The sequence below is a fragment of the Salvelinus fontinalis genome, unplaced genomic scaffold (assembly GCF_029448725.1).
Source record: "Salvelinus fontinalis isolate EN_2023a unplaced genomic scaffold, ASM2944872v1 scaffold_0623, whole genome shotgun sequence".
NCBI lineage: Eukaryota > Metazoa > Chordata > Actinopteri > Salmoniformes > Salmonidae > Salvelinus > Salvelinus fontinalis.
Genome location: NW_026600832.1, coordinates 104,033 through 115,881, shown reverse-complemented (window position 1 = coordinate 115,881; position 11,849 = coordinate 104,033). Strand labels below are relative to the sequence as shown.

General features: G+C 50.1%; 2 protein-coding genes across 2 annotated transcripts in view; both read left to right on the top strand.

The window, feature by feature from the left end:
- Nucleotides 1–25: 25 nt before the first annotated feature.
- On the top strand, nt 26–2,725 carry LOC129846759 (cAMP-regulated phosphoprotein 19-like). Its single transcript, XM_055914621.1, has 2 exons — nt 26–434; nt 628–2,725. The coding sequence occupies exons 1-2, from the start codon at nt 315–317 to the stop codon at nt 805–807; spliced, it is 300 nt and encodes a 99-aa protein (XP_055770596.1). The 5' UTR covers nt 26–314; the 3' UTR covers nt 808–2,725.
- Nucleotides 2,726–4,023: 1,298 nt separating this feature from the next.
- The window catches only part of LOC129846760 (unconventional myosin-Va-like), a 106,792-nt gene continuing 98,966 nt past the window's right edge, over nt 4,024–11,849 (top strand). Inside the window, exon 1 of the mRNA XM_055914622.1 lies at nt 4,024–4,308. Within this exon, the coding sequence (XP_055770597.1) occupies nt 4,252–4,308 (57 nt within the window). The 5' untranslated portion in view covers nt 4,024–4,251. The remainder of the gene's footprint in view (nt 4,309–11,849) is intronic.

Genomic DNA, 11,849 nt, shown 5'->3' with positions numbered 1-11,849 from the left:
CCATGTGGGTGGTCCATGAGTTTGCATGTGTTGTCCATGTGGGTGGTCCATGAGTTTGCATGTGCTGTCCATGTGGGTGGTCCATGAGTTTGCATGTGTTGTCCATGTGGGTGGCATATGTGTTGTGCAGGTGTTTTCAGGAGCTGATGTGACAGACCACAGTGTGCTTGCTTAGCATAGCTTTGGGTACGCTGTCCGTACAACGGCTCAAACCCTGGGCACAATGCCTCGCAAACACGTGAACGCCCGCTTGACAATGCCTTTAGCCAGCTGCGCCACAGAAAAGCTTTCAATTGTTGTTTGTGTTTCAGGAGATGGACGACAAGGTGATCAGTCCAGAGAAGGTTGAGGAGGCCAAGTTGAAGGCTCGCTACCCAAACCTGGGGCACAAACCTGGAGGCTCCGACCTGCTACGCAAACGCCTGACCAAGGGGGTGAGTCCACAGCCCTACCTACTGCCCTACCTACAGCCCTACCTACTGCCCTACCTACTGCCCTACCTACAGCCCTACCTTTTCTCCTAACCTATCCCCACAAGCCCACAGTTGTCTCTCTCTCTCAGCATCAATTAGACTGTCTTTTTTTTTTAAGTTGCAGCTTGTTTTAAGTTTAACATTCTCTCTGCAGCAAAAGTATTTTGACTCTGGGGACTACAACATGGCCAAGGCCAAGGTGAAGAACAAGCAGCTTCCTGCAGCCACGTCAGAGAAGAGCGGAGGAGGAGAGATCACAGGAGACCATATCCCTACACCTCAGGACCTGCCGCAGAGGAAACCTTCCCTGGTGGCCAGCAAACTGGCCGGCTGATACACACACTGTCCTGTCTCTAACCCTGTCAATACTCCTAACAATCACCCTACTACACCTGTTCCTGTCTCACTACCTCCCCCCATCTACTTCTGCCCCAGAGAGACCCTTCCCTGGTGGCCAGCAAACTGGCACACACCCCTAACTGCCTGTCCCTGGTTCTGTCCCTCATCCTCTTCACCCAGTCCTCTCTGCTTCCCCTCACCTTCCACTCTGTTATGGCTCCTTCTTCTTCCTGCTCTTCCTCTCCTCTCCTCTCTGTTCTTGTTTATTTTCTATTCTCATGTAAAAATACACTGAAAGCAAGGATGAGGATGTGTAGAAGGGAGAGAGAGGGAGGACTGAGATGACTCCACTACAGGAGGAGACTTTAAAGATGACCAGAACTCTGTGTCCCAGATGACACCCTATCCTATAGATGACACCCTATATAGCCCTGTGGGCCCTGGTCAAAAGTACAGTGTACAAAACATTAGGAACACCATTCCTAATATTGAGTTGCACCCCCTTTTGCCCTCCGAACAGCCTCAATTCGTTGGGGCATGGACTCTACAAGGTGTCGAAAGCGTTCCACAGGGATGCTGGCTCATGTTGACTCCAATGCTTCTCACAGTTGTCAAGTTGGCTGGATATCTTTTGGGTGGTGGACCATTATTGCAACACACAGGAAACTGTTGAACGTGACAAATCCAGCAGTGTTGCAGTTCTTGACGCACTCAAACTGGCACCTACTACCATATCCCGATCAAAGGCACCTAAATATGTCACCCTCTGAATGGCACACATACACAATCTGTCTCAAGGCTTCACAATCCTTCTTTAACCTGTCTCCTCCCCTTCATCTACACTGATTGAATTGGATTTAACAAGTGACATCAATAAGGGATCATAGCTTTCACCTGATCAGGCTATCATGGAAAGAGCAGGTGTTCATAATGTTTTGTACACTCAGTGTATTTAGGGAATAGAGTGCCATTTTGGATGTACACCTGGAGAGTCTGTAACATAGAAGGGAGGAGGGCCCAGACTGGAGCCACAGAGATTCTGAAATGGCACACTATTCCCTATGCAGTACACTACTATCAACCAGAGCCCTATGTGGCTGCCCTATGAGCATCTGGCCCAAAACGGTTACCCTACATAGGGCATAGTGATCCATTTGGGACAGGCAGGCGTTCTCTGGTCTAGAGGGTTGAATGTCGTCTCCAGTCCTGTTAGCTGATTGTGTAAATATGTCTAGTTGTGTTGGAGAGGAGTGAGGCTGAAATCAGCCTTTTAGAATGTTTTAACGTAGAATATTATGATTTACCAAACACGTTGTTGGTGTTATGTTGTCGTCTAAATGATGCTGTAATGTGCTTGAGTGATTGAATATAACCTTGATAATGACTGACCAGAACCTCTCACTGCTGTTGTTCTGTTTAAAGGCAGAATGTATGTCCCAAATGACAACCTATTCATTACATAGTGCACCACTTTTGAACAGGGTCCAAGGGGCTCTGGTGGTGAGAAGTAGTGCATTATATAGGGAATCTCCAATCATACCCTTCTTTCTGTGTAGTGCACTACGTTATTGCCACATAGGGCTCTAGTCAAACGTAGTGCACTATTGGGGAGTTTCCAATGAGGATTTACCTCAGTGTTTTACCAAAATACTCAGACTTTTCTGTTTCCGTCTACCCGTATCGGCACTCGTGTCTCACTGGGCCATGGCTCCAGTGGACCTGTTCTGACTTGGAGCCAGGTCCTGGGTACTTATCAACCTCATTTCCATAATAATGGCTAACTATGAACTTTAACACCTTCTCACAAAGCTACTGTCTTGAATGATGTAGAGGTTGTTGATTCTGCCTGCCCCAAGTCTTTATCATCAACCTCCTGATAACACTAGAGCTTACATTAAAACACTGAAGACCCACTAGTGTGAGTAAGTCTCAATGGAAAAGCACCAACATGTATGTCCCCATAAAACCTCCTGACCAGGAAAAACTCTGGACCCTATTTGTAACCTCTGGTTTCAGACCAAAGGGAGGGGTGAATGTCACAGGTTGTTGGTGGACCCTTTAATTGGGGAGGATGTGCTCGTGGTAAGGGCTGGAGTGGAATGGTATCAAACACATGGTTTTCATGTGTTTGATGCCATTCCATCTACTCTGTTCCATCCATTATGAGCCGTCCTGTCCTTAGCAGCCTCCACTGGTGAATGTAGATGTAACAGCTGGATGATGTGACGGGGGTTCTAAAGACATCTTCATTTAGCTCCAAATTCTTTGGCCTCACACCCTCATTCATCTCTCACACACAGACACACTCCTCTACACCCCAACTCTCACATACACACACTCACTCCCACTCTCCTTCTTTCTCTCTCACATACACACCTACCCTCTTTGGCCAGCATATCTTTACAGATCTCAATCACACCCTATTCCCTATATAGTGCTCTACTGTATATATGCACAGGCCAGTCCACTAGTGGGTGTAGTCATCAAGGGTCTGAAGCTGAAGGACTGAATAGTTAAGGTGTGTGTGTATATGACTGCCCCCATCCACAACCCCCCCCCCCCCCTGTCACTTTGTGCCATTTTGTTTTGTAAATAAAATAGTTTTGCACAAATGGCTGTTGGGTGTTTGATGACTGACTCCATGCATTGACAGATCATACAATCATCTATGAAGGATTGTATACAAAGGAATTATGTATGCAAATGTGGAGGCCAGTTAGTATTAGATGGGGGATAACACCAGCAGAGCCGAAGCACCACCAAGATAAATCTTGATCAAAATGTATATAAATAATCTGGATTTATCTCCCACTTAAGACACACAAGCTCTGGCCAAAGACTGACAGACCCTAGTGGAATAGGATTGTTGCATCTTTATGTCCCATCTGGGATGAAGAGGGCTAAATTATCAGGCCTATGGCACATGGCAACCAGGGCTGTATTCATTAGTCGGATTCTGTTGCAAAACGTTTAGTCTGTTGCAATCCAAACGGAAAACGTTTGGCATCGAACATGAGTTTCTGTTGAACAAATTCAGGTAGGTTCCTCCCCGTTTCGTTCTGTTTGCTTCCGTTTGGCTCCTATAGTAAACAGACTAAACGTTTTGCAACGGAATCTGACTAATATCTGACTAGCAGGCTTCTAACCATGGTTCTAACCAGCAGAACTAAAGCGATGTCGCCTCTTGGCCACAGCGGAGCGCTGTTTAGCCATGTTTCCGAGCCCATGGCAACAACCGCGTTTCACTGAATCATTTTATCCATCATCAATTCCCATAATGCTCCGAGAGATGCCAAAATATTGAGGTTTTCTAGGTATGATGGCGCTAGGTGTTGTACACTAAAAAGAGAGTAACCTAAAACCTGGAGGGACTTTTATTAACTGCGAGGAAAAAACGGAGCGGCGAACTACTGATGTTCAAATCTAGCTGCTGAGATTCATGGAAAAAGGACACGACAGCTCCACCAGTATGGCAGCGTCAGAGCTGTACACAAAGGTAATATAACCAACGTAATCGGTATTTGCCTTGTGCGTTTATAGCGTTTCTGCAGCGCTTTCTTAAATGAGAACAAAGCAAAGAGCTTGTTTATAATCATTCATTCGTTGATGGCGGGAATGAATGAGAGGGAAGTCTTTAAACCAAACATCGAGATTGACAGGTCACAAAGCCTCGAACAACGCACCGGGGTGGTTATCAAACCAGTGCGTGGTTTTTGGAACGTATGAAAAGCGTTTAAAGCAGCGTCCTACAGCCTGGGGCAATACACAGTACATATAGGTTGACATGCAGTAGCCTATGACTGAGTGAAGGCGTCTTCTATATTTAGCTCTCTGCTGTGTTAAAATGGGTGCAGCAGAAGCAGCTCAGCTGACAAAGCGCCGAGGCTATGGGTTCTGCGATTCGGCCTCTGTCTCTGCCCTTCATAGCCCCCCGCTCAGAATGACCGTCAATTTAAATATTTTATTATTCGGCTTAATGTCAGGTCTGGGTTGATGCACTTTTAAAAATACGATTTTTATTTTGGTATACATTTAGCATCGCACTGGCTAAGATGGAGAATGGTGTTTTTTGACCTACATAAATCATGTTATTTTGTCAACAGGCAGTCGCACAGTGATGTTTGTTATTGTGTTTTATAAAGGCCGTTTATTTGATCTCGAGGCTGGGATTCGGTTTGGTTACGGAGGAGAGAGGAATGATGCTGATACCAGTGGTGACGTCACGGGCCCCGCTTACGTCACCGCGATTTGTTTAGAGATTTTTGTCCCCCTTTTTGACCATGACCATGTTCAGTATGCAAAGGTAGATAAAAATATCACAAATAGAGCTGACGTTATTCCGTATTCTACAAGTCAGCCATGCATGTTTGTTTTACATCGCATATTCCTAGCTGAACTACAAACTTTGCATCCAGCTGAACGAAGGTTACTTATGTACATTTATATGGATCACTCCAATATATTGGTATCACTCCGCGGCGGAGGGATACATTTGAGGTGAGGATTTACAGATTTACTCCTGTGTACACCTGTGTCACGGCTGGGGTCCGCCCTTATATATAGACCCCATGGCCACGACACACGTTCTCTACATAATTTTTGAGGCGCCTCTAGCACCGTAGAGGATTGGAGTGATCCATGTAGCTCACATAACCGTGGTTACATACGTAACCTTCGTTATGTTTCACTATATTGGATCACTCCAATATATTGGTATACCCGTACCAGATTAGACGGTGCTAGAGGGACCTGGCCAGCCAGCGGCAAAGTCCCAGCGCGGGACCGAAACACAGGGGCCGTCAATATGGAAGGGGGTCCCGGCACAGTCCCAGAACGGGGAGGCGACGCCCAGGACCGCTGAACCAACCGCAGAGGTAGGTGCCATATTTAACCGATAGTACCTAACAATGGTGCAAGAGGAAGCCCAGCTGGCCGCAGCACAGATATCAGCGAGGGGCACTCCTGTCAGTAGAGCCAAGGACGCAGCCACACCTCGTGTTGAATGTGCCACCACAGATCCCAGCACTGGCCTGCCAGCCAGGCGGTATGCTGTCGTAATCGTGAGACAAAGAGCTGGTCTGTTGTTCTCACTGACTGTGTCCGCTCCACATAGGTAGCCAGTGTCCTCACAGTGCACAGCATGCCGGAGGGAGGTCTAGACTCCCCCGCCACTGCCGGGAGGGTTGTAAGGAGACAGGATAAAAAGGGATGTTCACATGCCTGTCTGACAGAACCTTCGGGAGGAATGAAGAACTGGGGTGGAGAGATATACAGGGTCCATCCGGTAGCACTCAGAACTTACCGAAAGAGCATGGAGCTCACCCACCCTCTTCATGGAAGTAATCGGTACAAAAAAAAAACACCTTCCTAGAGAGGTGTTTCAGGGAGGCAGACTCCAACTGTTCGGAAGGTGGCTTTGCCAAAGCTGCCAAGACCACATCCAGATCCCAGCTTGCTGTTGAGCGGGTCCTAGCTGGACGCAGGCAACGAACCCCCTACATAAACCTGGAGACCAAGGGATGGCGCCCCACCCCGCATGGCAGACAGAAATAGCGGCCAAAGACCCTCTCAGTGTAGAGGCCGCCAAGCCCTCATCCAAGCGAGACTGCAGGTATTGGAGGACATACTGCACCCCGCATGACTCGGGCACAACCTCAATACCAGTGCACCAAGAGCAGGACAACCGCCAGCGCAACTGGTATGCCGCGGTTGTAACCAGCGCCTTTGTGCTCTGTATGGTGTTCATTACACCCTCCTGTAGTCCTAACATAGTCCATTGGTGCCGTTCAGTGGCCAAGCCCACAGACTGAGGCGGTGCGGCCTCGTATGCCACAGAGTTCCCCCAACCTCAAACAGCAGGTCCGGTCTCAGGGGAAGTTGCCAAGGTGTCCCAGACAACAGGGACAGGAGAAGGCTGAACTAGGGTCGTCTGGGCAAGTATGGGGCCACCAGAAGCAGACGATGCTCTGCCATCCTGGTCCTGTCCAGCACAGCCTGGATCAGGGGAAAAGGGGGGAATGCATAAGCTCAAGGCCTGGCCAATCGTGAGCCAGAGCTTTCAAGCCCAGAGGCCCTGGTGGCTCCAACATGGAGTACCACAGGGGGCAGTGTGCATTGTCCAGAGAGGCTAACAGGTCCACCTGCACCCTCCCGAACTTGTCCCACAGGTGCTGCACCACCTGGGGATGTAGGCTCCAGTCCCAAGGTGGCGGGCCCTCCTTCGAGAGGATCACTGACACATTTAGGATGCCAGGTACGTGTGCTACGCGTAGAGACACTAGACGTCCCTGAGCCCAGAGAAGGAGATTCCGTGTCATAATATGGAGGCGGTGGGACCTCAGTCCACCCTGATGGTTGATGGAAGCCACCACTGTGGTGTTGTCCATTCTCAACAGGACATGTCTTCCATTCAGATGTGGAAGGAAAGACTGCTGGACCAGCAGTACAGCTCGGAGCTGTAGTGTATTGATGTGTGCCCGCCGCTCCAAGGGGTAGCCAACAGCCGCTGGCCAACCTGCCCTTGATCACCCCCCCCCCCCAGCTCCCGGCGGCACATCCTTAGCATCGCCACCCCATCTGAGAGAAAGGAGTGACAGCGCCACCTCAACAATACCCTGAGGCACTGTGCGGTCACCCGCAGCTGGCAGTGACGGTGAGGCTTTGGGTGCAGCTGGTGGGAGTTGAACCACCGTTGAAGAGGCCGGAGATGGAGCAGGCCCAGGGGAATCAACAACAAGGCCGCCGTCAGCAAGCCCAACAGGCGTTGGCAGGTTAGGGCGGATACCACCCGCCCCTGCCGAAGTAATCAAGGCAAGTTAAGATCGCCTGAACCCTTCTGGTGGGCAGTCTTGCTCTCATGAGGACTGAGTCCAGTTCCATACCAATGAAGGCCATCCTCTGGGTGGGCATCGGACGACTCTTGTTGTTTACAGTAATGCCCAGCCCACCGATGTGGGTCAGGAGCACGCCTCTGTCTGACAGGATCTGGGTCCTGGTCGGGGCACAATCAGCCAATCGTCCAGGTAATTAAGGATTAACAATCTTCGGTACGTGAGAAGTTGTGAAAGTGTGGGGTGCCAAGGAGAGGCCAAAGGGGAGAATCATGAATTCGTAAGCTCTCCCTTCGAAAGCGAATCGGAGGTACTCCCAATGAGCTGGTTAAACAGGAACATGGAAGTACGCATCCATCAGGTCCAGCGTCACAAACCACTGGTCCCTGGACACGGCCTGCAACACGCAGGCTGGGGACCTCATGTGGAATCTCAGTACCTTCAAGTACCCATTGAGGTTGCAGAGGTCCAGAATCGGTCAAAACCCTCCATCTCTTTTTGGGACCACAAAAGTGGTGTAGAACCCGCCTAGCCATTCTGATGTCTCAATCCTGCGGACAACACCCTTGTCCAAGAGTGAGGAAATCTCCAGCCGCAGGGTTTTCTTTAGAGGGTTGGCCACCGCGGTGACACGAAGGCCCCTAAAGAATGGAGGTCGGCACCGGGATTGGAGTCAGTACCCCTCGAGCATTGAGGACAACCCCCATGGGGACTCCAAACACTCCTTCCACTTTGCCCTTTGAGACCGGGACAAGCGGCCGAGGCCGGGTAAGTGTATGTCAGGGGACCTGCCAGGGCCCGCCTCTCCTCTTTTTTTAAATGTATTTTAATTTTATTTCACTTTTTATTTAACCAGGTAGGCCAGTTGAGAACAAGTTCTCATTTACAACTGCGACCTGGCCAAGATAAAGCAAAGCAGTGCGACATAAACACCACAGTTACACATGGAATAAACAAACGTACAGTCAATAACACAATAGAAAAGTCTATATACAGTGTGTGCAAATGAAGTAAGATTAGGGAGGTAAGGCAGTAAATAGGCCATAGTGGCGAAATAATTACAATTTAGCAGTTAAACACTGGAGTGATAGATGTGCAGAAGATGAATGTGCAAGTAGAGATACTGGGGTGCAAAGGAGCAAAAATAGTAATAATATGGGGATGAGGTAGTTGGGTGGGCTATTTACAGATGGGTTATGTACAGGTGCAATGATCTGTAAGCTGTTCTGACAGCTGATGCTTAAAGTTAATGAGGGAGATATGAGTCTCATGCTTCAGTGGTTTTTGCAATTTGTTCCAGTCATTGGCAGCAGAGAACTGTAAGGAAAGGTGGCCAAAGTAGGAATTGGCTTTGGGGGTGTCCAGTGAAATATACCTGCTGGAGCGTGTGCTACGGGTGGGTGCTGCTATGGTGACCAGTGAGCTGAGATAAGGCGGGGCTTTACCTAGCAAAGACTTATAGATGACCTGGAGCCAGTAGGTTTGGTGACGAATATGAAGCGAGGGCCAGCCAACGAGAGCATACAGGTCACAGTGGTGGGTAGTATATGGGGTTTTGGTGACAAAACGGATAGCACTGTGATAGACTGCATCCAGTTTGCTGAGTAGAGTGTTGGAGGCTATTTTGTAAATGGCATCGCCGAAGTCAAGGATCGGTAGGATAGTCAGTTTTACAAGGGTATGTTGCAAAATAGGAAGCAGATTCTAGATTTAATTTTGGATTGTAGATGCTTAATGTGAGTCTGGAAGGAGAGTTTATAGTCTAACCAGACACCAAGGTATTTGTAGTTGTCCACATATTCTAAGTCCGAACCATCCAGAGTAGTGATGCTAGACGGGCGGGCAGGTGCGGGCTGCGATCGGTTGAAGAGCATGCATTATGTTTTACTTGCAGTTGGAGGCCACGGAAGGAGAGTTGTATGGCATTGAAGCTTGTCTGGAGGTTAGTTAACACAGTGTCCAAAGAAGGGCCTCGAGTGCATGGGTCCCCCAGGCACGTCCCTATGGTGATGACGGTTGACACCGTCACAAAGGGAAGCCATAAGCTCAGCCAAGCAAACAAGGCCACGGAGCAGGGGTCCGAAGCCCTGGGAGAGCTTATGTTGTGACCCGCTTAGAGGAATAGAATAAATTACCCAGTACCTCTGCAAAAACCGAGGAAGACTCGTGTGGGAAAATATGCTGTTGCTTCACCTCACGCTGTGCCCCTCCCCGCTGTCGTCCCTTAGCACGAGGCAATGCGTCAGGAGAAGAACCCCACCGTCGTTCGGGTGCAGGTGGGTGGGGACGGCCTTGGACCCGGGGCGTGAGGAGGCGGCATGAACCGTCTCAGGGTGTCCCGGTCCCTACGAACCTTATCGGTCTGCTCTAGAATGTCATCAACCCTTGGGCCAACATCAGCCCTGGGGTGATGGGGTGAGTGGCAAATGTGCTCTGGAGAGCAGCTGGCAGACGGGATTGGGCCAGCCTAGACATGGTTCCAGGAGGTAACCACCTGCACCATGGCCCGTCCGTTGGCACGGGCCACATCCCTCTGGAGCAGGGAAAGCAGACGAGACACCTCCCATCACTTCCCGGAGGAGCTCCAAGGTCCTACGTGCATTGTATGGAGAGTCCTCACTGTTCACCAGTTGATGTCCAGTGCAGTGGCTACCCAAGTGAGTAGGCCTCTCATAGCCTCTCGAGCCGCTGGGGGTGATGAAGCCCCGCTGGCGGCTTGTGATGGCCTGTCAGCCTGGTAGCCCCGCTCACGTGGTGAACAGTGCCAGCATCGTCCCCCAGGAACAGCCTATCACTGGCCAACAGGGAACAGCTGTCATTGCCATCGAAGCTATCAACCTCCTGACGCAGGGCATGCGCCCTCCGTTCAAGGTGGTCCCAGCGGTCTGGCTCATGCCCCATTCCAGGACTGGCAGGAGATGGGCTCTGCCTGCGGTGGCCCTGGCCACGCTTCTTTGGAGGGGTGCTGGGCCCAGTAGAGGGGACTAACAGCTCGCTGCCGCACCACTCCTGAGGGAGGGAGCTCATCCCCAGCCTAAGCCCCAGCCTGACCGACCCACTTGCGCATGGCCTCCAATCGAGCCAGGTGCAGGCGTCCAAACACCACACAAAACAGGCATCCAGTATGGCTCAAACTCAGGCAGTGCATGCACAAGGTATGCGGATCCCCAGGGGGGATGGCACCATCACACCTGTCACAAAGGGAAGCCATAAGCTCAGCCAAGCCACCAAGGCCACGGAGCAGGCGTCCGACTCCCTGGGAGAGCCATGTCGTGACCAGCTTGGAGGAACAGGAACCCGGTGAGGGATAAATTACCCAGTACCACTGCAAACACAGGGGAAGACCCCTGTGGGGAAAACAGGCAGACAAAAAAACAGCAACCAGGTAATGGATTTGATTTATGTGTTTTTTTGTTTTTGTGTTTTGCCAACTGCGATTTTTACCTAGATGGTTTAATATCCAAGCAGAAAACAAAAAATGATGGAATAACTCCGTTAAGGAACTCCAAAGTTAATCTCTCAACGTAGTGGCAGCCCACCACCATACTCTTACATTCTGCAGGAGAAAGAACAAGAAAACCGTGTAGGGTAATTAGCAGAGAACCCGTGTATGGTAGTTAGCAGAGAACCTGCGCCTATAGCGCGGGGACAGCATGTTAAAGCAATTCACAACACACACAAAACAAGCCAGTCGGCAAGTTGTGTAAGGTAAATACAGTTTGTGGCAGCAAGAGCCACCAATATATTAATGGATGCACACAGAGTCGTAGTGTAGAGCTAACAAAACACAAGCACGACAAACCACGGGCGGAAGATACAGATCAACCGCACGCAGCGGGTGGAGCACTCTAGGGGCTGGCCATGTGGCCAGCTGCTCCAGGCTGCAAACAGCCAGTGATAATACTTCCACGCAAGATATTACACTTACCAAGCGAACTTCAGAAAGTTTGTACCTCAAACCATACCGACGTCTGCCGAGAAAATGAAAGAGAACGTGTGTCGCGGCCATGGGGTCTATATATAGGGGCAGACCCCAGCCGTGACACAGGTGTAAACGGGGAGTAAATCTGTAAATCCTCACCTCGGATGTATCCCTCCGCCGCGGAGTGATACCAATGTATTGGAATGATCCAATATAGTGAAACAACGCAACCCAAGCTCGAGACAGCTAGGCCAGGGGAATGGTGAGAGCTGAGAGATAAAGACG

What these genes read in the sequence shown, in the direction of transcription:
- LOC129846759 (XM_055914621.1), top strand. Translation starts at nt 315, where the DNA reads ATGGACGACAAGGTGATCAGTCCAGAGAAGGTTGAGGAGGCCAAGTTG. An exon ending in GCAAACGCCTGACCAAGGGG is followed by an intron (nt 435 to 627) that starts GTGAGTCCACAG and finishes TTCTCTCTGCAG; the next exon opens with CAAAAGTATTTTGACTCTGG.